Source organism: Calonectris borealis, chromosome 16, assembly GCF_964195595.1.
Source record: "Calonectris borealis chromosome 16, bCalBor7.hap1.2, whole genome shotgun sequence".
Lineage (NCBI taxonomy): Eukaryota > Metazoa > Chordata > Aves > Procellariiformes > Procellariidae > Calonectris > Calonectris borealis.
The window spans coordinates 15,313,856-15,339,720 of NC_134327.1; the positions used below are offsets into that span (position 1 = coordinate 15,313,856).

Genomic DNA, 25,865 nt, shown 5'->3' on the forward strand with positions numbered 1-25,865 from the left:
GCCTTTGGAGACATTTTATCCCACCAAAATACTGCTCTGCAAATACCTTTTCCTGCCTGCCTGCATGGAGCTTTTTCTCCCTCCATTTCCCCTAGCAGGATGCTGCTCTCCACTAGTCATCCCATGTGAACAGAGAGCGGCATTTACACTGACGCAGCCTCTCTTCCCCCACCAACTTCCACGTTGGCTTCTTCCCTCAGCCAGCTCCCAAGTCATGCCTGATGCCTCTCCTGCTAATTCAGTGACGATGCTGGACTGCAGCCTGGCATCTCTAGACCCCAGGAGGGGGAGAGGAGCAGAGTCCTCTCCGGGAGAGCAGCGCCTGACCGATCTGGCACCTGCCAGGCCACGGCAGGCAGCGCTAGCAGGAGCCGGAGCCCCGTCACGCCGCTTTACCCGCCTCCTCGTGTTGCTCTGCCAGCGGAAATGCAACCCAGCCAAGCAGGGCCGGAGCCGACATTACCTTGTCAGCACAGCACGAGTGGATAAACCGCCCTGGCCAAGAATTCTGCGCTAATAAATAATTAGGTGTGAGTAATAACCTCTGCATCCCAGGGCAAGAGCCTTTCAAGGTCTCCATGCCCAGCTGCGTCTTGGCTCCGGCGTGGCTCCCTGCTGCTGGCGCCGGCAGCAGATGCCTCTCCGGAGGAGCCGCGATCCTGGCGCCCAGCCCTGTGCCGGTCCCGCCAGCTGCCCTCCAAACCCTGTCCCCGTGCCGCCCCGGCGCCAATGCCACCCTGCGGGGAAGGGACACGGCGCTGGCAGCCAGGTCGCGTCGGCGAGCGCCACGGGTGGTGTGGGATGCCAGCCAGCATCCCTGCCATCCCCTGGAACCGCAACGCTGGTGCCAGCCACCGGGACAGCACCGGCCTCCGCTCCATGCGCAGGGGGAAACCCAGAGCTGGAGGCAAATGGGGGTTTGATTTTGTAACGCTTGCTCCCAACACGTGCTGTCATTGCAAGCTCCCCAGGAGCACATCCCACAGCACTGCCCTGCAGACTTTCCTTGCAAATCTATCTTTGGAAAAGCAGAAAAGACTCACTTAATTCCCACTGGAAAGACGATGCAGGGCTATTCTTCTTCACTCCCTGCCCCCCCTTATTAATATCTTCGCTCTTTTTTTTCCAAAAATGGTTAAAATTTATCTCCCTGTGCCACACAACCTTTTTCCGCTCAGCTACTTTTGGTATTTTGGGTTGTTTAGTGGCACCATTCTCGAGATTGAATCCATCTGTTCGCTCTCCGCTAAGGGTGCTCTCAGCAGAATGTCAAGTGTGCCATGGGAAAAGAGCACGAGCACCAGTTAGGCTGAAACGAGGATCAGGATTTCTGTTCATTCCCATTCCATGTGATGCCTGGTTTAAACCACATAGTAGAAAAATAAAAATAAAGCAGTGAAATGGATTTGAAAAAACAGTGACCACTACTAAAAAAACCCCCTAACTACAGCCCCTGCCAAACATACAAATCGCAGGAATTATATTTTTCCAGTCATTTTCAAGGAATAATTTCTAATAGAGATGATGTTTTCATTGGCTGGGGTTCTCCTTTCTTTTCTTAACAAATAAAATAAAAATGACATAATCTTGCGGGTGGAATTATTGTGCCTGGAAGCGAAGAGCTAATAGCACTGGCTGGAACCCAGGAAAGTGCCCAGGCATCACAGGAATAAATTGCCAGGCTATTTCTCACGGGTCCCGGCTTCCCCTGTGCCTGCAACTGAACACCAGACTCGTCTCTTCTGACCCAGCCGTAATTCGTATCTGCTCGATGTCCTTTTGCAACTGCCACTGAGCCGAAACCCCGGCTCCCGCCGGAGCGGTGCGGTGGCCGGGGAAGCGTCACTGTCCCAGCACTGGGGACGGCATGGACGGGGCTGAGTGGGACCTGCTGCCGCGCTGCTGGCTGGGGTGTGGTGGACATCCCAGGTAGTCCCCCGGCTAAGCTGTAGCATCCCCATGGATGAAAGATTAGAAATGTAACTCTGTTATTACTGGAAACTGCAAAAATAAAACAAAATAGAGGGTTGTCGCTATCCATTTTCCGCAGACCCTGCATTGTATCAGTCTGAAACAGTAAAAGTACCGATGGTAAAAGTGGATTGAGTTAATGTCTCATAAACAAGTAAAGTCTGTGATTATCTGCCCTCCAGGAACTGAGATATTTCTAAGAATACTAATCCTGCTCTGGCATTTGTTCAAGACACTGGTCGTGTTGAAGACGACCAGCCTAGCTGCTCGTCAAGCCAGGCAACTCAACTCCAAACATGGATTGAGCTCTTTGGATTTAATCTCACATACTATTAACGAAAAATTGAATATTTTCTATCGCCTATCCTTTGAAAAAAATAAAAAAAACCAAAGTGGCAAGTGTAGCAGAAGACAGCGTAAAAGGCTTACTTCAAAGCTTCAATATCAGACTCCTAAGGAAGAAAAACACTAGCTGGACCCAGATGAAAATTTCACCTAGACTTGGAGGCCTTTGGATCCCCTTTGGATCCCCTTTGGATCCCCTTTGGATCCCTGGGCCTTGGTTTAATAGGCATGTAAATCCTCAAATTCCCCCGGCTTCTGCTCTCAGCCCAGCTGAATCCCAGCTTGAGACTCCCACTATTTCAAGGGAGAGCTACAAAGGGCTTTGTGGATTTAAATAACTTTAGAGCGAGCCTGATCCTTGCCCCAGCCTGAAACCTCGGCGGGGCTCCGAGCCGAGCACGTGCCAGCGTCCCTCCGCTCCTCGTCCCAGCGAGGCCACGGAGCCACCGTGCTCAAAATCCCAAAGGAAAACTTTGTGTTGTGCCTTCGGGCTGCTCCGAAACCCTGGTAACAAAACCTCAGTAGGAAAACAAAGCTCCGGAGGGTTTCATGGAGGTCCCCTTTAGCCTCTTGTTTCTTTTTGTCTTGTTTTTAACATCTAATGATGTCACTGTCGAATTTACAGATTTTTTTTTTTTTTAAAGAAAAATCCTGAAGAATTTAAGCTCTGAGAGAAACTTCAAAGGCTCCTGTGCGTAAACATCCATCTGTTCCCGTGCATGTTCATCTGAGGTACTGGAACTGAAACCCTTCTGGGGGAGTTTGTTTTGCTGTCCCTAGATGTGCCGACATGATGGGCAATTAATCTAGGCAGGATGTTCAGCGAGGACTGGTGGGGCTGTGTCATTCAAACGTGCTTTTAAAAAGAACAGGAAATGTACTTTTTTGCAAAGAACCTCTGTGATTTCCATACAATGCCGTTGCATTTTGAATTGAGTAGATTTTGGTTAAAAAATGATGAAAGCTCTATGAAATTAGTACCTTGCACAGGACTGCTCAGCAGACGGCTGATTCCAGCAGGAAATTATTTCAACTTGTTGGTTCGTCTTTTAAATTGGATTTAGAAGACAAGCAGCTGAAGCCACTTGAAAATGGATTTAGGGGCCACTTGAACTTTCTATCGTGGATGAACCCAATTTTGTTCTACATGACAGCAAACCCTCTGTGGTATTCTACCAGCAACGGAGGCTGCTGCGCTTCTAATCCTGAACACAAAGAAACGGAAAGACCTTAAATAGCTGAGAGGGGAAAATTAACGCATCCAGGGCAAGAAGATGCTTCTTAGAACTGACCTTTCCCCTTTCTTTACAGGAATTTTGTTATTTACTTTGCACTAGGAGCAGAGAGTTATTTGCCTCAAAGAGTTCACAAAAACGTTGGAAAACAGCCATGAAAATTTGGCTCCCCAGGTATAAAATCTACTCTCTCGCCCTTTACTAACACTGATAATCATAATAAATGATCTCTGACTTGCCATTAAAAATTAAAATAAATGAACTTGCCCTCAGCAGCAGGAGAGTAGACTACTACTGCACGCAGAGAGCCAGCTGGGGTGGCTTTAACCCCCTGGTTTTCCCAGGGGGGTGAGCCAGGCAGAGCCCGAGCTGCAGCCGGCCAGCCCGGCAGCCCGGCTGCGGTGCGGACGAAGGCGTTACTTACTTGGGACCCTGTTAATGGCTCGTAGCGGCCGAAGTACCCGGACGGTGCGGATCGCAGACAAGCTCACGTTGTGTCCGTCCAGAGAATACTCCATCATGCTGCAGGGGAAAGAAGAAAGGCGTCAGGATGTGGGATGCTCAGTCTCTGGGCATGAGGGTGCTGGAGCTGCCCGGGGTTGGGGCTGTCGCTGCCTGCGCGCTCTGGAAGCCATAGCCCAGGCTTGCAAAAACACCCGCTCTGTGTTTGCAGCTCGTGATGTGCATCATGCTGTCAATGGGGGATATAAGGGATATTTCAGCCTCTAAGAGACTGAAAATACCCATACGAGCAGCAAGGTGCAGAGGCCGGCAGGCAGACGTGCTCTGGGCTAACGGGCTGCAGGCACAGGTAACGCATCGGAAAGCAGGACTTGGCACGACAAAGAGCTGCAAAGTCGGGGCCACAGAAATCGGGGCAGAGGGGGAGCCCCCAGCTATCTGCTCAGCTCCCGCAGCCGTGCCGCTCCCCCTTTCCATTAGCTTATTGCGCTCTGGCCGGCGGCGCATCCGCAGCCTTCCCAGGGAGACTACTGCACAACTGCATGCAGCTCAGTCAATAAGATGTTTCTGATATTATCCCCCCTACTAGCACCCCAGCGTATTTTCACGCCAGCTTATCTCTCCCCCTATGACAAAAATGTGAATAACCAAGCCGACAAATGACGTTAAAGTAGTTTGGTTGCCATTTTATTATTAAGAATAGGGAACATTATCTTTGTCATGCTCCGTCTCCGTTTCACATAAACATTTCTCTCCCAGGCTGGGAAGGATGTTAAGTCAAGTCAGTTTTCTTGCTCTTTTATAGCAATGAGTGGCAAATGTGCGTAGTTTGCTTTTTTAATGGGGTTATGGCTAGTTAGCATGGCTGTAATTACAATTTATGAGTTTGACTACAGGGAAGCACTTGTAAATATGTCACAAATCTCTCACCACGTCTGTTCAAATAACATAACAGCATCAAAAGCAACCCTGCGAGTAAGCTGTTGGATCCCATGGAGAAAGAGCTTTTGTTTTGGTTTTTTTAAAATAAACAAACAGATACGGAAGGAGGAAGGCAAATACAAGCTGAACTGCTGCAACCAGGCACTTCAGAAGCTTCAGTGGAAAGAGAGCTTTTCAGTTGAAGCATCCTGCAGCCAGGATGGACCAAAATCGTTACGTGCCATCGAGAAGCAACAGCCAAGTGGACTGAGCAACAGCTGAATGGATTTCAGGCAAGAGCAGAGGGAGGTTTGGTTTCAGGCCAGCCTTGCTCGGGCGCATCATTGCCCGTGTGCCCGTGTGCCCTGCTCTGCCGGAGCCTTGCACTTCGTATTTGATGCCTTGCCCGGCTCTGCAAAGCTTAATTGGGAATATCTAGATGTTCTGATGTTTGCTTCTCTTTTGTCCTGAAGCTGTTTGGTGTAACCCTGCGATATCACTGGCATTGCACTGAGGTGACTTTGGCCCGTTAGCCTTAATTTGCCGTGCAGAGGCCCTGGTGATTTTGAGCCATTTTTAGTGATAACCTTCCAGAGATTTTTTTTTTTTCTGAAGTAGTTAGTGAGTCTTTATAAATCAAAACCACCTTAACGCTTGTACGTAGGAACTGAGCTGAACATGATGAATAGCTTTAAAACTCAGCAAGGCATGAAAACAGGTTTTAAATCTAACGTGTGTTCATTAAGCAGCTGGAGCGGAGCAGTGGGAAGCAGCCCAGAGCCGCACGAAGGACCACACAGTGGGAAAGCCATCGGAAATCCCTGTTCACACCTGCGTCGAGGGGCCTGGAGCCAGCACCAGGTGTCTGCTCTAAACAGACCTTGCAGGAATAGACAAAGCATTGTTTAAAGTCCCCGAAGTGAATAGTGCCGAAGCCTGAATGTGTTCGCTGGCGTGGTCCCAATACAGCACACTTGCAATTTATCGGGTGGCTGAGTAAGTGGATTTTAGTGTAACTGATACAGTTTTTGAACTACTAATAGCATGTAAAAGGAGTATGAAATGCTCCAGTGGGAGCTGGTTTTGTGCTCCAGAGAGCACATGCAATGATTAGCATGTTAAAGGGCCAACTCCTGGGGCCTCACTTTTACTTGGCCCTTGGAGTTTCAATGGGGCTGATAAAAGATGAATAATCCAGGATTTGGCCTAGGAAACAGACTTTCTGACCCTGATACTTTGGACTTCCGCGATACTCCATGTAGGATTTGAAAGTAAGTCTCAGGGGGATCTACACTGCCCATCGAAGCCAACCTGAAACACTTGATGGATTCCAGACTGTGTGTTCTACAAGCAGTGAAAACATCTGAAGCCTTCATGAAAAAGTCAAAGGTTTCTTTGTGAAGGCCAAGCTTGGGGTCCTGTTCTCATATCACACTTGTAAACCAAGAATATCCTGGAAATGCCTGACAGAAACCTGCTGGAGCTGGAAATTTTGGGTATGCAGGGACCGGAGGTTTGGGTGGACTGGCACTTGGCAGCGATTCCCTACAGCCTCTGGGTGCTGAAAAAAAAGGAGGCATGAGCCCTTGCAATGTCTTCTACCATGAACAGTTTCCAGTCCTTCAGCTGTCAAGTTAAAGATGTCCAAAGCATATCATATGAGCCTGCAACATCTCTAGGGACTGGATGCACGAGAAACCTCTCTGATTTCAGCTCTTGTGGACAACATTTTTGATGCTCGGGAAATGCTTTCAACTTGGCTGCTGGACAGACTGAAAGGTTGTAAGCTCCATTCGGTCTGAAATTTTCCAGGGTACATTTCTCAGGCGAGCAAAACATGAAAGGGCTTTCAGTGCTGGAACAAACTTCAGACGCAATCTGTTGCTAGAGGCACAAGATATGTTTATTTTGTAGTTTCCCTGCTTACCCTCCGCTCTCTTTGGTATACTTGCTCGTAAGCCAAATCAGCTTATTTGGGGAGACCAAACGGGACAAACAAAGCAGGCAGCACTGCCGATCACTTGTTTCCCTTCTTATCAGAAAAAGCCTCATAACTTCATCACATCCACCCGCTTGCTGGAAAAAGCAACTCTTGTTATTCCAATAGCATGCTAAAACCACCTCCAGTTTCAGGAGCAGACACTGGCTCGAACGGTGGTGGGAGAGGTGAAGAACCCCAGCGCATCGCACAGCTTCTCCTTGCCCTCCACCAGCATTACCAGCCAGCCCAGCTCCCAGACCAGCCCCTCTTCTGAGAGATGGGAAATAATGTCACAGGTATGGCTCGAATACACCAAAATCATCTGGAGATGGCCCAGGATCAGCCAGAGAAGGGGCCGTTCCTCTTCTCATCTTCAGCCTGAGTAACGCCAGACTGGCAGCAGGGCTTCCCGTTGGGGTCTCCTGGTGCTTCTGCTGTTTTCGTTCTTCTCAAACATATGCCAGCCACGGAGGGTGGGGAAATGCCCTGGAAAACCACCAAATTGACTCACCAGCCGTCTTCCCCCGCATCCCAGGTTCTACATGAGCAAAGATCCTGGTGCCAAACCTGACTCTGAGGTATGAGCAGAGGGCTCAGCCTTTCTGCCTGCATGTGCTATTTTGTTCTCCCGCTTTGCTGGGATGATCTGTTTGATGACGTGGGGAACCTCTGCTCGCCCATCAGGAGTGCTCATCCTGCAGGTTCAGCGTGGGGAAACGCTGTCGGCACGTTGGTTATGGGTGGCAGATTTCTGATCCCGAGTTCCCCCTGCAACCACAGCCTTGCTCTTCCCCTACTCTTCTGGCTTAAATGCTGCACCAGCTTTGGAAAGAAAAAATAATTAACTGCTTCTTTTGTTGTCCCTGCTGTTCTTTTGTAGGTTGTAACCGCACATGGGTTCAAAGGAAGCTCTGCGCAGGAGAGCTCATGTTTTATTCAAACCAGTAAGGTCATTCTTAATTGTATTCCAGACAAATAACATGGAGCAAAACAAAACTTCGTTAGTTAAGTGAAGATTGTACATCACTAATGTAAGGGTAAAAATGCCCCAACATATTACAGGAATGTTCTAATTAACCCCAGGCTGGCCATTATAAACCCAGGAATTCAGAAATAAGGCAGAGCTCTGTAATTAAAGCAGTCTATCCCTTTCTAGGGTATACTAAGCAGGTAAGAGAGCCTGGGGTTTCTAAAATCCATTTATTTATAGAAAAAAGTTTTAGACTTGTCAAGCTTTTAAGTCCACTCAGTTTTTCTCTGTGGGTGTGAGGGAACTGGTGTCAAAAGCACCCAGATCTTCCTTACATCTGTTATTAACACATCCTGCACAAATAAGCAGCTGTGGGAGACGGTATTAAAATGTAAACCAAGAGAAGTTTACAGGAAGCATTTGCATGCACTTGTAATTTGGGTCAACTTCTGGCCACTTTCTTCCACTGGGATTTCAACCTTCTGACCCAGATTTTTGGGCTAGATCCTCCTTGTTTGGCCAATTTCTGCCTCTCTGCCTCACTCTAATGGTGTCACATAGCAGGAGCGGGGCTGAGCTGCTGTGTGCTTTTTCCACCCGTTCTGGAGACAGCAGTCTTAACCGCGAGCACTGGGACATACTGGCCATCGCAAGGACTAGATCAGCATGCACAGCGATTTGACAGAGATGACACTAGCAAAAGGACTGCTACTGCAAACCTGATGGCTTTTGCCCTGACATTCAAACCCCACCCCATAATCTGGCGTGGTTGCCAGAGGTGAAACCAAATGAGACTTATGAGACTTTGCCTTGGCTTGAGTCTGGCAGCTTTCACAAGACGTTATGAAAACCAGCCAGGACAACCTACAGATTTGGCTCTCTGGGGTTTTCTAGGTTTCACTACAAAGAGCAAATTTATGAGGTTTTGTTACTGACCCCGCCATCACGATGAAGAAGTCCAGGCGATTCCACGTATCTCCAAGGTAACACTTCTGCCCGAAGATCCCCAGAGCCACCATCTTGATGACCATCTCCACCGCAAAGAAAGCGAAAATGAAGTCGTCAAATGCCTGGAGACCGGTAAAAGATTATTACAGTCAGTTCTGCTGTGCCTTCTTATCAGGGAAAGGGAAAGCAGGGACATGAGCCCTCCCACCGCAGAGGCACTCTGTGTACCCTGGCAGACACTGCGAGGCAAAGCACTGGTACCAAAGTGCCACCTACTGAACTCAAAAATAAAACGTGCAATACTTGATGGGTGATGGCAACCCTGAGCACAGCTCCTGGGTCAGCCCACTGCCTGGGAAGCATTAGCAGCTTCTGTTAATCTACTGACAAAGATACAAGGACATCGCTGTTGTACAGGCTGGATGTGTTTCTTGGCATTTAAAGCCTATGCATTCAACAGCAGCTTGTGGTTGGGTCCAGGAGGTCTCAGCAACTTGCAGTGGCAACTGCGTTTCCAGACTGGGCAACTCATACCTCCTAGAAAGAATTTGTCCCATCTAACACAGGGGGATGTGCTTCACCTCTGATGCCTTCATGGACTCCTGAAGGGACCAGGTTCCTGCTCACAGACCCAGACACAGCTGGCAGCGAACGTGCACGTGAAGCAGAGGCTGAAGCAATAACTATAAGGGCAGTTCTGCTGCACGAGAGGAATGACTGGAGTCCTCATGGTGCAGAGGCTCAGGGCATCCTGCTGGCAAGCCTGTGTGCCCAAGCGCAGGAGCCTCTTGATGAAGGTAAAGATTTTGGGTTTTAGATTACTGTGAAAACAAGAAGAGAAAATAAAGATGCACAAATTAATCCAGTGCTGCCCTATAGAACATGCCTCAGCCTTTACTTAAAGAATGACTTCTGTAGGGTAGTGGGGACTTGATTTCTCCAGCCTTTCTGGAGACTACATGTATGTGCATGAAATGTGGATGTATTTGAAGATACCATGAAACTCTGTGCTAAATACTCTTCTACATGTTGCCTGTAAACTTGAACATCAGGAGATACAGATTGCTTTTAAATCATGTGCAGAGGCTTTGTTGTTTTGAATAACTGACTTGATAAAGCACAGGAACTTCTCAATCTGCAGACATGACTGCTGCTTTCCAAACCCCTCTCTTAATGACCATACTGGTCGGTATTGTGTCTCTGGCACTTTCAATTGGAGGTCTGAGTGGATTAACAGTAAAATTAACAGAGCATCCACATGGCAGCCAAGTTCCCACTGCGCATCCATGTACCTCTGCGTGGCTGCGTGTGAGCACCATCTTCTCTGGCTGGTGGCTTTATCAACCAACCTTTCCCTTGATAAACTGCAGTGAAGTTTTGCTCCATTATTTCAGTTCATTTAATAACTGGCATCTGAACGCCTCCATAAAGGAGTTCAGGCTTTTCTACCTCATGTTCTGGCCTCCATTCCCTCCTGCAAGCTGTGACAGAGTGAGGGATAACGATGGCTTTACTCGCAGCCTTTTTCTGCCTGCAAACCCTTCAGGATAACACTTTGGGTTTTGCAAATATACGTTGTAATCATTAAGCTGGTATTAGAAACCAAATTCAGTGCCTGGGCTCCTCGCAGACGTATGAGCGTCTATTCTGAGGAGAACAGACCATGCAAACTGTGTGTTTGCAACCTGATTAAATTATGAAAAAAAAGGAGGCAAATAAGGAGCATTCAATAACGTCACCTCCTTGTCCAGGCAGGATTCCCTTTGTCTGCCTGGACATTTTGGCAGGACGGGCATCCTCCAAAGTCCCACGTGGGTGAATACATGCAGAAAAATGGCAGGCACGTGGAGGGTAACCTTTCAGGAGAGATCGGACACTTTCTGATGGGCTCTCTGGGGCAGCTTAGCCCACAGCTGCCTGCAGTGTGACATTTTCTGGTGCTATCTCTGGATGCCACTTCACACCAACCCTGAGCCTGACCCTCTGAGACAATCCCTACGCTGGATGCCTCTGGTGGCAACAGTTTCTCCAAAATTGATCTCATTCCATAACAAACCTCTAGTGGCTTCTCAATTCATCTGGTTTACTTGGCTCTGCATTTAACAGATCCTCTTTTAAGGTTGAAAGAGGGTTTGATGATAAACTCTGCTATTCCTGGCATCTGCAGGCAGTTCTGGACCAATCTTTGAAAGAGGCAGGAGAGGCTGGTTGGAAGGATCCCACTGGCCTTCCGGTATGGCTGAAACACCCAAAGGGAAGTAAAGCAGCAGATCTGTGCGGGATTCAAATGAACCAAGCCCGTTACACCACCACATGTCGGTAGTCCCTGCCTAGGTTGATGTAATGCATTAGAAACAACAGAAGTTGGTTCCAAGCCTGAGAACTGAGTGGCTGCAGGAAGCCCAGCGCCAAGGTGCTGCCCACACACCAGATGCTGCCGGGATGTGCTTCCAAAACGAATCCTGCGGGCATATGGCAATGAGGGGATTGCCAGGACACAGCGAGGGATGAAGTCATAAGCTTGATGCCCCACTAAGCTTGGGGTGGCCAACAAACAAGGGTCTGTGAGCTTTGTATGCGTATGCATTTCCCAAAGGTCAGTTATCCTGGCACTTGGCAATGCCACACTTGGGCTGGTGGGCTCCGCTGCGGAGGAGAGCAGGCGCGGGCCTGTTCCATGCTTTTTTGTTCATGAAGAAGGGGATGAAATGGCAAAGTCATCGGTGCCATACTGCACAGACCAGACTGCAGCGATCCAAGACATGCCGGCAGTGACCTGGCTGGGATGGAACCGACTGACTGCGAGCCAGAGGTTCCCTGCGGCATTCACCATCTTCTAATTAAAAAGTGTTCAACACCTCCAGTGGGAGCTGGATGCTGAGTTTTGAGCCGCCCTGCCCTTATTAATTGTGTAGAGAAAGGATCTTGCTGGGGTAAGTCCACATCAGTCAGCCTTTGGGTCTCACCTAGGGCCATGGCAGGAGGTCTCCTTGGAGGACAGACTTAGCATGCCGAAGGGTGGCTTATTGGAAAAACCATCCCTGTGGGAAGGGCTTTCATGGCTGGATCCTGGGGAAAAGGGACCAGATGGGGGTTCCCAGCTCCCAGGACGGCCACCCCCCTGCAACCCGCACGTCCCAGGCAAGCGAGGCAGCATGGGATCCTTACCTCCAGGATGGTGCACCGCTCCGACTGGCACTCCACGTCCTCGCAGGGCTGGAACATGCCCAGGGTGACGCAGTTCAGGAGGATGACCAGCATGCTGACGTGCTCAAACCAGGTGAGAGGAGGGCGTTAAGGAGAGCACACGCTTCAGCGGCCATCAAGAGGAGGAAAGCTGAAGCACCACGCTATTTACGCGTCAAAAAGCCTTCACTCCTCATGCAAGCACAAAAGAAAACACTACCAAACATCCCGGATTTGCTAAGGTTTGAAGTTTTTGGCAACTGAGGAGAGGGCCTTGGAAAGGGTAGTCCTGTTGAGATGAAGGGACAAAGGATGCCTTTCATTTCCTACACAGCAGCAGAGAAGCACAACCAGGCTACGCTTTCCATCTCAAGTCCTCCACACCGCCATCCTCTTCTGTTCTTATGCATGCCCAGGGACAGCTGAGAACACAGCTGCCTGTCCTCCTCCCACAGCAACTTCCATCTCCAGATCTCAAAGGCTTTTACCAGTGAATCACCCTACATGTCCGCTAGCATTAACTCTTTCACTACCAAGCTAAAGAAAGCAAGACAAAGAAAGATGAATTAATTCAGGCACCACCAGAAACCCGTCTTGTGCCTGGTTCCTTGCTCCAACCAGTGAGGTTGCTCTCCTTGTTTCCATCTCGAGTCATGGGCATGGGTGCTGAATGCAGGCTATCTCCTTCCTACCCAGTTTCCAAGTCTCAAGGAGCTATAGAGTCCATTTGGAGCTCTACATCATGACTGAGGATGAAGGTAAAACAAAGCCAAGGTGGTGGCACAAGCTGCCATGGCCAAGGATGGCAGCATGTTGGGGTACGGGATGTAAACCAGGACCCAGGGTGCACAGCACAGGCTTCGAAAGGGAAGGAAAGGGCTCAAGGTTGGATGTCTCCAGTCACCAAAAAAAAGACCGTATTCTCTTACAGGACCCACCAGTGCTCAACTGCACCAACGTTAATAGTTTCAAAGTAGTAAGTGGTGATTTGCATCAGAGCAAAATAGGCCCAGAGCTTATGATTACTGCGGCTGGTATGACTATTAAAAATAATAAAAAAAGATTTGGGGGAACTAAACAGGAGTTTCACAAATTAAGCATGAATGAGAGAACTGTTCTTAGGAAAAATAATTGGAAACATCTGTGTATGAATAAACCTTTATGCTTGCAAACACACAAGCATATGTGAGCAAGGGATCACGGAGAAAGAGGCACATAGACCTTGTCTTATTTCTGATAACAACAATTCTCCTGCTCTGGAACAAAAATGCCTACCATATTTATCCCTGCTGTTTTTAGAAGTATTTTATCTGGCATTTTAGCAGTTCAGTGTAAGATTTATCGCAGCCTAAGATTAGGCAAGTGCAGGGCTGCAGTCTCAAACTACTTTTGCACACACGCTCTCACTTATCCAGATGAAAATAAAAAGAGAAATCAGCGGGGTCAGGTCCTGCAGCTTCCCTAAAACCTGAACCCAAACCACTTCTTGCTTTAGAGAGGGCTTTAATTTGAGAATTCAGAGCTAGGAACACCTTGGAGCCCATGCTGGAGACCAAACATGTCAGACTTGGAAACCCACTTGTCTCAAATGGAAATGCATGAAATCAAACAAACAAATGAAATAAAACCCCAGGTCACCCCGTCAGCGATGCAGAGGGAGCTGGAGCAGGCGAAGCTCCTGGCCACTGCCCCAGAAGACTTGTGCATCGCTGAAATACCAACGTCCGTTTATTTTAATTTCTCCCTCCCTTCAATGACTTCTTTCTGATTTTTAACATCTTTAGGGGCTCTTTGGATCCCCTTCCCTTTCGCCTAATTAGAAGCAGAGTGGTAATCCTGCTCCATAGAGAAAACAGCCCGCATCAGGCCCAAACAAAGCCCAACCCGAGGCCACATCCTCCTTACAATATTTGCACTGCTTGATGGGATCCACGTGGAACTCCCTGTAAACACGGCTCCTGCGCTATTCCCAGGGTGCCTGCAGTTGCATTCTTTTCACTTATTATACTTGGGAGATTTTTTTTTTTCCCTTTAAAGTAAAAAAAATAAAAGCATGTGGATTTTGAACTGTTTAAAAAAAAATAACTGTGCTGATGAGTTAGGTCCCCTGCTTCCCCTGGAGGAGGGGAGCACACTGGGCCTGTACCTGGTTGCTCCAACCTTGCTCCTGCATCCTGCCCTGGACAATGACCCTGGGCTCGTGCCGGCTCCATCCCCTGTGCTCCAGCAATGGGGAAGTGCGCAGCCCAGGCTCTTCCCTGCCACGGGAGCGATAAGGCTTTTGAATCCACCGTCCACCAAGGGTTCCTGCCATTCGGTTTTACTGCTGGAAACACTCATGAGCAACAGCTTCAGTTGCATTACTGTTCTCCATCCCGCTCTCCATTGCCTGAGCCCTTGTTTCTAGCAGAACCGATCAAGAATTAGATTTTGTTTTCCATTAGAAAACACTGATTTCTCAAGAGCGATCATCGGCGTGGACCAGTTTTGATGGCAACATTCAATTAAGACAGACTTTTTTGCATAAAACATGGAAAAGTCTGTCCCCAGAAAGGCAGAGGCACAGCCCTTTGCTGAAAGGAGTCCTCAGGAGTACGGGAAACTCTGATGGGTGCTGGGGTCTCCCACAGCCCGGGCTTTCTGGCTTCTGCGTCGGTGCCTTTTGCTGCTCAGATCATTCCTATCATGATACAAAATCACAAACATTTCAAAAAGAAAATTTTCTGAGCAGAAAACCTTCCTGCCCTCTGGATCTGGCATCTGCCCTTGATTTTTGATTTCAGTGGAGTGACTGAAGCCTAACGCTGAAGATGTTTGCGGGGTAAAGCCCCCGTTCTCCTGAGCTACCCCGGACCTTTGTTCAGGCACTCTGTGCATCAGATCTCTAAAAAAATTTTTTCTTTCTTTCTTTCTTTTTTTCTTTCTTTTAAATGACCTAATTGTAGTTTTTATGGTTAAATTATATTTAACCATATTATAATAATATGGTTATATTATTAATAATATAATTAAGAACTATAATACTTACTTTATATTAGATATAAAATATTATTATGGTTATAATAACCTTTAAACCTGCAGGAGAAGAATTGTCACTGGAGTTGAAATGAGTGCCCCGATTCCTTAAAGACAAGCAGAGCCTCCACTGTCCCCTGTCCATCTAACACCGAAGTGGAATTTGACCCCGCAGCATTGCCGCACACCCTGCCTGGCTTTTTCACAACCAGGAGGTCAAGGAAGGTGCGGGATGGTAACACCAAGCTCAGCCATACGGGGCTCCTGCTCACACCCCGAGTGGCACTGGCTCTCACGCTGCTGGAGCTGGGATGGGACTGGCTTGGGATCCTCCTGGTCCTCCGGCAGCAGCGGTGGCTGCGACCCGCTAGAACCGTGACTGTGCAAAAATGGGTACTTCTGAGTTACCATGGAAACCGCTGCTCTCGAGGCCCCCGAAGCACCACCCAGTTTAAAAGCAGCCAACTTCACGACTAAGAGATTTGAAAAGAAAAAGATGCAAAGGGGAGATCTAGACTAACCGCTGGGGGCAAAGATAATTACAAAAGATTTGCTTAATATTTCTTCCTCTGCCACAAATTCCAGGGTAATGACATCTCCAGCTGAGCTCAGATCCCCCGGACGCCCTTCAGGCAGGAGCTGGGGAGCGGCAGAGCCCTGCCCGGCCGGCGGGGCTGCTCCCGGCCGCACAGCACCGCGCTGCGGGATCGACACAGTCTCTTACACTAAAATCTAGCCCCGAGTTTAGAAGTGACAAGGTGGAAACCAGGCTCTCCCCCAAAGTGCTGTTGGCCCCACCTGCTGTTAGTGCAAGGGCTGATGCTGATGCTCTCCTGATGCTGATGCTCTCCAGCAGCTTTTCACAGGGTTTTACGGAAATCGCCTCCAGGGGAAGACCAGTGGCTTGAGGATGAAGAGCTCTGGTTGCCAGAAGATGCCTCAGCATGGGCAAGACCTCCTTTTCTCACTGACCTCTGCCGTGCCAGTTTAGCTGGTAAGGCCTTGACTTGATTTAAAGAGAGAGATGGGAATTCAAGGGTGTGTTGAAGCTGTTGCTCAAGACGGTGCGAGTGTTTCCAGCAGTAAAACTGAATGGCAGGAGCCCACGGCAGACAGCTGGGGTGGGTGGCCCCTACTCGTTGGCTCCACGTCACCTAGCCATTGGTATCAGTGCCAGCGGACGTGTCTGAGGAGTAGGCAACCCAAAATAAAACTGGGTAGGAGCTGTGCACATGTCCTGCCCAGAGGGAGACCTCCCGGCACCTCCTGCCTCTGTCAGCAGCCCCTGCCCTCTGCCACCAGCAGCGGGGTTAGAAAGGGCTCCTCCATCACCGAGGCAGCAACACAGCAAGACTCGCATCTCCTAAGGACATTACCGCTTAATTAAGGAATCCAGCTAACAAACACAGAAAAAAAGATTCGTCTTTAAACCTGCTCTCTGGTGGATCCAGAGCAGACCGGGACATCTTTGCATTGTAGGGTGAAGAGCTGACCAAGGACGCCTGCAGTGGTGTGGCATTTCATAGCAGCGCATCAACAATTTTTCTTAGTGCAGCAAGCGTTTCCTGAAGATAAGTTTGCATTTGGCCTCTGATTTAACTTGTTCTTTTCCTCTCTCCCTTTTTAAAGCAACGCACTTGTGACTTTTTGCATTGCTGACCTCAGGCCCCAAACCGAGGAGCAGAGGAATAGGGCAGACGGCCGTCGCTGCCGCACCTCCGCCGGTGGCACGCAGACCTGCCCACGGGTCGCAAGGACGAAACCCAGAGGGAGAACTTTAACGCCTTGGCCTCCAGACCCTCACATTTAACTTTAAAAGAGACTTAATTCCATTGAGCTGATGGCAGAACAAACTTAAGCAAAACCAGAAATAAGCTGTGTCCTTACCGAGCTCACAGCGCTCACGCTGTGCTTTGCATCCGTTTAGTTCAGCTGGTTTAGGCACGGATCTAATTAAACTGGAACACCAGCCCCAGCCAGGCCTGACGGCTCCATCTCCTCTGGAGATGGTCTGCACACCATGACACGACGGTTGCAGGCAGAAGAAAAGAATGACTCTGCTGAACTGAAAAACGCCAAACCCAAACCCAGCATCTCCCAGCTCCTTCCTGCCATAAACCTCTGATTCTTGGCCCAAAGAGAAATGCAAAATTAACTGCAATGATGCAACTTGGATCTCTGTTTCATGCATTTTAGCCAGCAAAACAATGTGGATAGTTCCTGTTTCTAGAAGACTTTCAGATTCTTACACATTTGTGCAATGCTATAAGGGGATTTCTTGGCCTGCAGGTCAAAGTCTAATATTTTCTTTAAAAATTTGAAGACCTTCTTAAAAATAAAAATGAAAGACTTAAAAAGAAACTGCTCGTCTTGTTAGAAAGCTGGGTTTTCAATATCTATATTAAAATTGCACAGGTACAGAGTAGACTGCCATGTCTGCAGCCCTGGCTTGTGCTGTGTTCACTTTGCACCGGTCATTTCCCCACTCCAGTTAACGAGCACAGAAACCTCCAGTGACGTGGGTATAGGTCAGGCTCAGACGTACCATAACCCAACCGCCCTCCCTCACTAGGCAGTTCAGCCAGTCTGTGCCTCCCCATTTGCAGGCAGATAATCTCTACCATCCGCCACTCTAATTCTAAAAATATTTCTGCAATAAACACAGCAAAAAATGCCAGGACCGTATTATCGCTGTGTCGCAAACCCCCTTGCCTTCATCCCATGCCTCGTGATGAAGGACATGCTGCTTCCAATTCCTGGGTCCTTCAGAGGGATCAGTCTCAGCTTCCTTCAGAAGTTCCCCTCCCCAACCCTCATTTCTGAATGCCCACGTTGGAGAGAGGCGGGAGCCAAAAGCCTGAACACCCAGCAACTGAAAAGCAGCAAGACAAGATCATAGCACTTACTATTTTCATATAATCTTATTATTTTTAAGCCAGTCAGGGGATTTTGGAGACTTAACCCATTATTTTAAATGCTCGGATTTGGCAGTATTATGATTATTAGTGTTATCGTATCTGTACATACTGCACACGACGCTGAGGAATATCACACAGCAATAAAAGCCAAGTTATAGTTACAAGGAGAACATATGTTTACAGAAGAAGCAGCCAACTGAAGCTTCAGTTTTTATAGATGTGACTAATACACTAAATATACACACACACACACATATATATATACACACACACACACATCTGAGAGACTGGGATTTTCAGAGTGCTCTTGGGGAGCTGGGTATGAACAGCTCATGGGAGAGCAGCGGGACTGGGGTGTGTAATTCCTCCTTTGCAGAATCACAGCCTTACTTGCCTTTAGAAACGAGGCCGGTCGGAAACCTGAGGACCTGCTTGTAAACCGCCCAACCCGGCATCTGTCCCCCGGCAGTGGCAAGAATGCAACTGGCTGCAGGAGGAGGCTTGGGGAGGCAGGAGAGGGGCTTCGTCCTGCCCCCGAGTGGTCCAGCAGACCCCGAGGCCACGAGGATGCCCATGTGCTTGGTCAGACCACAAAGCAGCCGCCGCATGAGATGGCAACGGGGCTCCTGCAAAGCTGGGGAGCATCGAAGCACTTGCAGGAAAAGGTGATAGGGATGGGGGAGAGCAGGGTATGGGGTGGGCACGGCTGCTGCGTTGTCCCACCAAGCCCCAGGGCACTGCCACCGCATCTGCATGTCCGTGTCCTCTGACTGATGGATGGGCCACCCTGAAAGGTTTGGGTATGGGTGGGAAGCTGCTCCAGTGTAAAAATATCTAATTAAAAGTACCTAGCGCCTGTTTTATCAGTATTTAGAGGTACTGCCCAAATACTGGCAAATTACAGTAATAACGCTTCCCATCCCTTCATGCCACCAGCGACAAAAATAGCTTTAAAAGTCTGCAATATCCACCTCATCCTGTATGCTAAGTAACAGAAAACAGTCCAAACTCAATGATATTTGGTAAATAGGAGCAGGAAAAAAATAAAGAAAAAGAAAGAAAAGAACCGGAAGAAAAATGAGTCAGAATAAAATTCCCAAGAGGCAGCGCTGGCTGGTGCTGGCATAATTTTAAGGAACATTTTTATTTTTAAAAAGTTGATTGATTAAAGCTATTTTTAGTGCCCATACTGCACTGGATCATTCAGGTTCGTTTGCTTATGAATTCTAAAACAAAATGAGGCAGCTGTACTTCAGAAATATATACCTCCCCAACAGCACCACAAAGACGCAGACCAGAAGCAATATTTTAGCCCAAAAGACACCAAGCTGGCACATGTCTTTGGAGATGGGGCTGAGTGCAGAGAATTCTTGTTTAAAAAAGGATTAGCCTGAGTTACTGGAATAATTGCATCCCACCAGTTTGTTATAAAATAACCATAACGGGACTCCAACCCGGTACCAGCCCCAAATGGACCTTGAGCACAGGCTGGGGTGTGCCTTTCTCCCCCAAAATGTGAATAATTCCCTTTGCCTTGCACAGCCAGAGATCGGGGAGCTGATTTTGGGGCAGGACACCTAGATCTGGCTTCGCTAGATGATTTTTAGCTGAAGCATGGCAGGTTGCAGCCCTGCGCCTCCCAAATGTGCCATATGTGCTACGGCCAGGGCATCCCAAACCTGGACTTCGTCCCTGTTGTGACGTTCACCATCAACGCAGAAACCGTGGTGGGGCTCCCGAGACCCTTGCACAAGCAAACCAGAGACCTGCGGCACAGTGGCTGCGTTCAGTGCCCAGGTTGCCCACGTGCCCTTTGACCGCCTCCTCTTTGGTTTTGCGCTCTGGGCAGCACCGAAGGTATTTGCTCTGAAAGCATCGAGAGGTTGGCATCTGTCCTGCCAGGGAAAAGTCGCTAGTGTGCAACCGAGCCACCGCCGCAAATGGCCGGTGGTCCTCAAATAACCCCCCCTTACTGACAGATCTTGTCATGCAGAGATCAAAGCTTGTTCACAGATCATTCAACGGCAGTAAAAGGAGGCTAAATCCATCTCATTATCCACCTTAAATCATTCACCTTGCTCAAGCCAATCTTTTGAAGCCATAATGAATTTAAAAGCAGTGAACTCCAAGTCCTTGTCATGTGTCATTTGTCAGACAGCTTCATTTTCCCTGCCTGTTGCCACAGCTTTGTAAGGCTGTTACGAGACAGGCGATGCAGCAAGTCGCAGCTATTGGGGATTAAACTTCAAACTAAAAGGATGATTGAGGCATAAAAGCACCTCGAGGGTGCACACGCTCGCGCTGCCTCCTGACGCGGCTCAGTCGATGCAACACTAATCCCCCCTGTTCTTGGGGCTTTCCGAGCATAAAACCAGGATCCATAAAACCCGACCGCTACCGTTGCTCTTCCCTGCCACGTGCCTCCCCAGCACAAAGCTATCCCAGTGGATCTCGTACCTCCCAAACAAGCTCAGCAGGGAAATCAAGGCAACGCAAACCATTGCTACGCCCAAAGCCATAGGAAAGCCTCCCCACGTCAGCCCACCGGCGTGCATCACCCCGGAAACATCACCTCCCCTGCCTGTGCTGAATTAGTGCCTGTTAATGCCCAGGGCGATGATAGCAAATGGATTTAGTGTGTCGTTAAGGCATCCTTAACTGCTGCAAGATGCCCCGAGAGGAAACAAGGTTGTATTGATTAAAGTGACATAAATGGACTTCCGCACAGCCGCGCTGCACCGGGCCGGCTCAGGAGCTGCCCTCTGAATTTTCATTTCTATTATATGATGGAAAACACCACCTTACGTGGTTTAAATTCTGCAGCTGGAACCCCATGGCCAGAGCAGGCAGCTTCAGACCATCCAGGAAAGCTTCTGTTCCTGCCATTTCCACATATCGTGATAAAAACCCTCAGTAATTCAAATCCTCGGTAATTCCAAGGTGCTATTCCTGACTGACGGTGCATGGAGATCTCAGGGCCAGGGCCAGAGATCAAGTCCCTACCACTTCACCCAAAATAAACCCAAATGATCTCTAAACACATCACAAGCCGTTCAGCCACCGAATCCACTAAATCCACCCGAATGAGAATGTTTCATGCTCACTAAATTCCCAGCCATCATTTACCCAGCAAGGAGACAAGGACAGAAACTGTTTTGCCTAGTCCCCTCCGCCTGCATGACTCATGATTAAAATACATATAAGCACCTATCTAAGCAGTGACATGCGAGGGTGAGCAATCAGAGCAGGTAATTGCTTGAGAGAGACGGGTGCGTGGGTGAGACGCCAAATACTCGGGGAAACGGGTCACGGAGGGCAGAAAGCCGCAGCCGCATCCTCGGGGGCGGCTCAGTGTCATGGGAACTTGGAGCTGCAGCTCGGCTTCCCGAAACGATGCTGCTGGGGTGAGCCCCGGGCGGGAGGTTGAGCCCTAAATATCTCCTGTGCCAGCTTTGTTCGGTGGTGGGCGATGCGGGAGGGGGCTGCGAGGAGAGGATGGGGGAGACGTGGCTCACCATCCGCCCGCCAGCGGTCCTGCTCTCGCTGGGTTTGGCTCATGTGTCGTAGGAAGCGATGGGGGAGCGCTTCTGGGGTTTATTTTGCTTTCTGGTTTTTGCTTTCTGCCTGTGGGTAAATGCAAACGTGCTTTTCCCACAGGGAGACACACAGATGGGTTCAGAGCGAATACCACTGGACTCGTGCAGCTGGTGCATCAGGAAGTCTGGACCGAGCACGGCTACTCCCATTTTCACCAGTGTCCTGGTGAGTTAGGTGAGCTGAGGAGGGGAAGCAGCCTTCCTCGGTGCTGAGGAGTCACTGCAGGGGACCACGCAGGCGACAAATGTCACAGCATCCCCTTCTGAGGAAGGTCAGTGCAAAGATGAAGCTGCTCCAGGGCTGCAATTCCTCTGGAAACACATCACCTCTGCACCCCATTTGCCTTTCCCCTACCCGTGCCCCTAGCACCACGCATGCCCTTCCCAGCCTGCCCTCGGCTAAATTGCTCCACCAGCTCGCTGCCTCAAAAGCGCAACCCTTGGGAAGCCAAACGCAGCTGGAATCCTGAAAATAAAGAGAAGAGAATGACTTTGTCTTCTCTGCCTCATCTATCCAGCCAGGCAAAAAGTGCTTTACAAGAAAAAGCAAGCAAATAAATCAAACTTTGCAGAAGCGCTGTGTGGTGGTGCAGAAAAATCCCCTTTTTACAGATGGGAAATATCAGCACAGAAAGCGGTTGAAGGGATGGTTTGCGAGGGCCAGTGCTCCTGCTCACAAGCCCAATTTGCACCCACGCAGTGCGGTACAAGCCAAAGGAGACAAATTACAGCCCAGTGCGAGTCGCCCAAATCGGGGTGGGTGTCAGGCAGAAATCGCACCCCATCCTGACCCCCCCGAGCCACCTCCCAGCCCAGAATAACCAGCATCATCCCAGCGGGGACAGCAGGGCCTCGGGCTGTGTTTGCGTTAGCAGGATGATAGCTAGTATTTCCCATGAAAATATCCCTTGTGGGGATGCGGATCTCACTCTAGGGATTATCGGATCAACTGCTCCGAGTAACGCTCTCGCAGCAGGTACAGGACTCTCGTACCCGCCGCAGATCCCCTTCCAACAGGGACCGCAAACATCCCTGCAGCTGCGCAGGCAGATGCTGCGCCGGGGGCGGACGTCTCGCTCCGACCTCATCCAAACCCAAACGCTCCTCCAGGTTTCCAAGGGCAAATGAACGGCCAAAAGATAAAAGATGCTGGAAGAGAAATAGCTGTACATTTTCCTTCCTCTGTCCTTCACTTCAGCTACAGACAGAGCTGCGTGGGACAAAAGATGCAATGTGCCCAGTAACCCTAGGGACAGCGTGAACTGGCCTTTAGACGACAAGAGGACAAGAAAAAGCTCCCGAGGCACCATGCCCGCCCGGGAAAGAGCCTGTGTTTCCCTGGCAAAGGCTCCTCCATACTCACTTTGTGCTGAGACACCCCATGCTGCAATAATTTCAGGAAGAATTTTTAACCTGATTCTCAGGAAAGAGAAAAACTGTGTTTTTCTTCCCTACCTTAGACGCTCCAGGTGTTTTACACGCCGTTAGTATCCCACCACGGCATTCAGGGTTGGTGCTTGCAAGGCCTTAGAGAGCAGCCGTGGAGTTTTTTCTGGTTTCTACGACAATTCAGTTGCATTGGGTCAAGCTTTTTAAAAAAAAGGGTCAAATTAAAAAAAAGCAACCTGACCTGCTGCATTTCAGCAATGTCTGCCTCCGTAAACCAGCCCCAGCCCCTGCCGGTTTTGCCATCGGGGTCCCGGCTGATGCGGTGACACCCAGCCGGGGGCAACCTCCCCCCCGCAGCCCGCAGCCAGGATCGATCTCGTCACAGCATCAGAGTAGCTGGGGGTGGTTTCAAAAGTCTTAAATATCTCATTTATTATCAGCATCGACCCCTGTCTTGATGAGCCAAACTGCACCCAGAGACAGGGATGTTTCCATCAGCCCCATCTTACCTCCCTCCACTTGAGTGTTTCATGTTAAAACTGGGTCACCCACATTAAAATTTTGTTGCCTTTTTAAATTCAACGTGCCCCATAGCCTTTATCCGGGATTTCTAAATATTTGCAGTCAAACGAGATCAGCCCTGAGGAGAAGGTAACGCCTCGATTTCTTGCCTTGAATTTGCCCCATCTCTGCCCGTTTCCAGCCACGCTCGCGGCGGTTCCCTGCGTGGCCGGTGTCCGTGCCGGGCAGGAGAACCAGCCACCATTAGAAGCAATGACTGCTCCGACAGCGAACAAGGGAGAAACTCGGAGCGTGAGTTACGCAAGCGCTGGGGCTCTCCCCCCAGCCGGGTATGAAGTATTTAACAGCCGAGGAGGGATGCTGTGCTTTAACAACACTGACTCCCGTCCTGCCCTTCCTCGCCCGGCTCTCACCCCGCGGGTGATTTAACCAGCGACACCCTCGAAACCTGCCCCGACACCAGCTGCCTGATGACCCAGCACTGTCGGTGCACGGTTGCATCCTCATCCTCCGATGGGATCCGGCCACCGGCTGCTGAGCTGCTTTGGGCTGAACTTCATGGGATTTTGGATAAAGCCAAAACACTCTTTGCATAGAGGGAGAAAGAACAATAATAATAATAAAAAAATAGTAATAATAATGATGATGATGATGATGATAATAATAATAATAATAATAATAATGGCAAAGCAAATGGTCTATGGGATAGGATGAGCAAAGGATAAGCGTGGTATGGTGTGGGGAGGAACGTGACCCAGCCCAGGGATCGAGTCGAGGGCTCACCACCGCAGCAGAGCCCTGCTGCCCACGACCCGGGGCGGAACGGGATGAGTCACTGAGCAAACACCACGAACGAGCAGCAAATGGCTCCGGCACACCAGAACAAACCTGGTCCTCCACTCACGCACAGCGAAAATCAATTCTGTCAACATTGGGGCAGGAGAATCTGATACAAACGGAGGCAGCGAGCGCAGCTGGGCTGGCTCCCCTGTGTTCGCAGCTGGGATCGTCACCCTGCAGGTCCCCGAGCCCCGGCCGCTCGGCAAAACCAGCTCTCATGGCCCGGCAACGGGTTTGCCAGAAATTTGGTCAATCAACATTAAGACTGGCTGGGTTTTTTATTTCTATATAGTATCGGCATCAATAACAGAAGCTGCCCGTCTAGCCTCACATAGTTAATGCTGTCTCACAAACTTGGCTGCCATTATTGATATCAATATGACGTCAGTGTCCATGTAAATGTCACTTGGTAGCAATAATGTCAATGTTGTGGTCCCCAGGGTCAATAAACAGCAATACCAAATGTCATCCAGCCGGAAAGCGTTGAGTAATTGGGAAATGCTAATACAAAGGTAAAAATCAGGGATGCACACGGGGCATGAAGTTTGTTTAGAGGAAGAAACTAATCTCACCGCAGTCCAGAGCTCTGACAGCTTCTGGACTCGATCCTGCTGCCGCCGCGGCTCTTGCTCTTCGCTGCCGCCGTGGGCAGGGGCTGCCCGTGTGCTCCCTCTGCGCTTGCACTTTACCTGGGCACAAAATCCGCCCTGGCCCGCGCCTGCCGCCCCTCTGCCTCCCGCGCACGGGAGCTGCTCTCGGGCACCCAGCGCCTGCCCTGCCCCCGTTCGAGGGCCGGCTCCTGGCACGCACGCGGGTCCTGGGTGGATTTACGCCACGACATTTCTAATCATAGAATCATAGAATCATATAATCATTAAGGTTGGAAAAGACCTCTAAGATCATCGTGTCCAACCGTCAACCCAACACCACCATGCCCACTACACCATGTCCCTAAGGGCCTCATCTACACGTCTTTTAAATACCCCCAGGGATGGTGACTCCACCACTGCCCTGGGCAGCCTGTTCCAAGGCCTGACCACTCTTTCAGTAAAGAAATTTCTCCTAATGTTCAATCTAAACCTCCCTTGGTGCAACTTGAGGCCATTCCCTCTCGTCCTATCGCTGTTACTTGGCAGAAGAGACCAACCCCCACCTCGCTACAACCTCCTTTCAGGGAGTTGTAGAGCGCGAGGAGGTCTCCCCTCAGCCTCTTCTCCAGGCTAAACAACCCCAGTTCCCTCAGCCGCTCCCCATCAGACTTGTGCTCCAGGCCCTTCACCAGCTTCGTTGCCCTCCTCTGGACACGCTCCAGCCCCTCCATGTCCTTCTTGTAGTGAGGGGCCCAGAACTGAACACAGGATTCGAGGTGCGGCCTCACCAGTGCCCAGTACAGGGGCACGATCACCTCCCTGCTCCTGCTGGCCACACCAGTTCTGATACAGGCCAGGATGCCGTTGGCCTTCTTGGCCACCTGGGCACACTGCCGGCTCACGTTCAGCCGGCTGTCAACCAGCACCCCCAGGTCCTTTTCCTCTGGGCAGCTTTCCAGCCACTCTTCCCCAAGCC

At 49.7% G+C, this 25,865-nt stretch overlaps 1 protein-coding gene across 1 annotated transcript in view; it reads right to left on the minus strand.

Moving 5' to 3' along the window:
• Positions 1–25,865, minus strand: part of CACNA1H (calcium voltage-gated channel subunit alpha1 H) — a 256,884-nt gene that overhangs the window by 116,720 nt on the left and 114,299 nt on the right. The window contains exons 2-4 of the mRNA XM_075165481.1: positions 12,002–12,113; positions 8,822–8,955; positions 3,976–4,073 (exon numbers count right to left, since the gene is read on the minus strand). Of these exons, the coding sequence (XP_075021582.1) occupies positions 3,976–4,073; positions 8,822–8,955; positions 12,002–12,113 (344 nt within the window). The remainder of the gene's footprint in view (positions 1–3,975; positions 4,074–8,821; positions 8,956–12,001; positions 12,114–25,865) is intronic.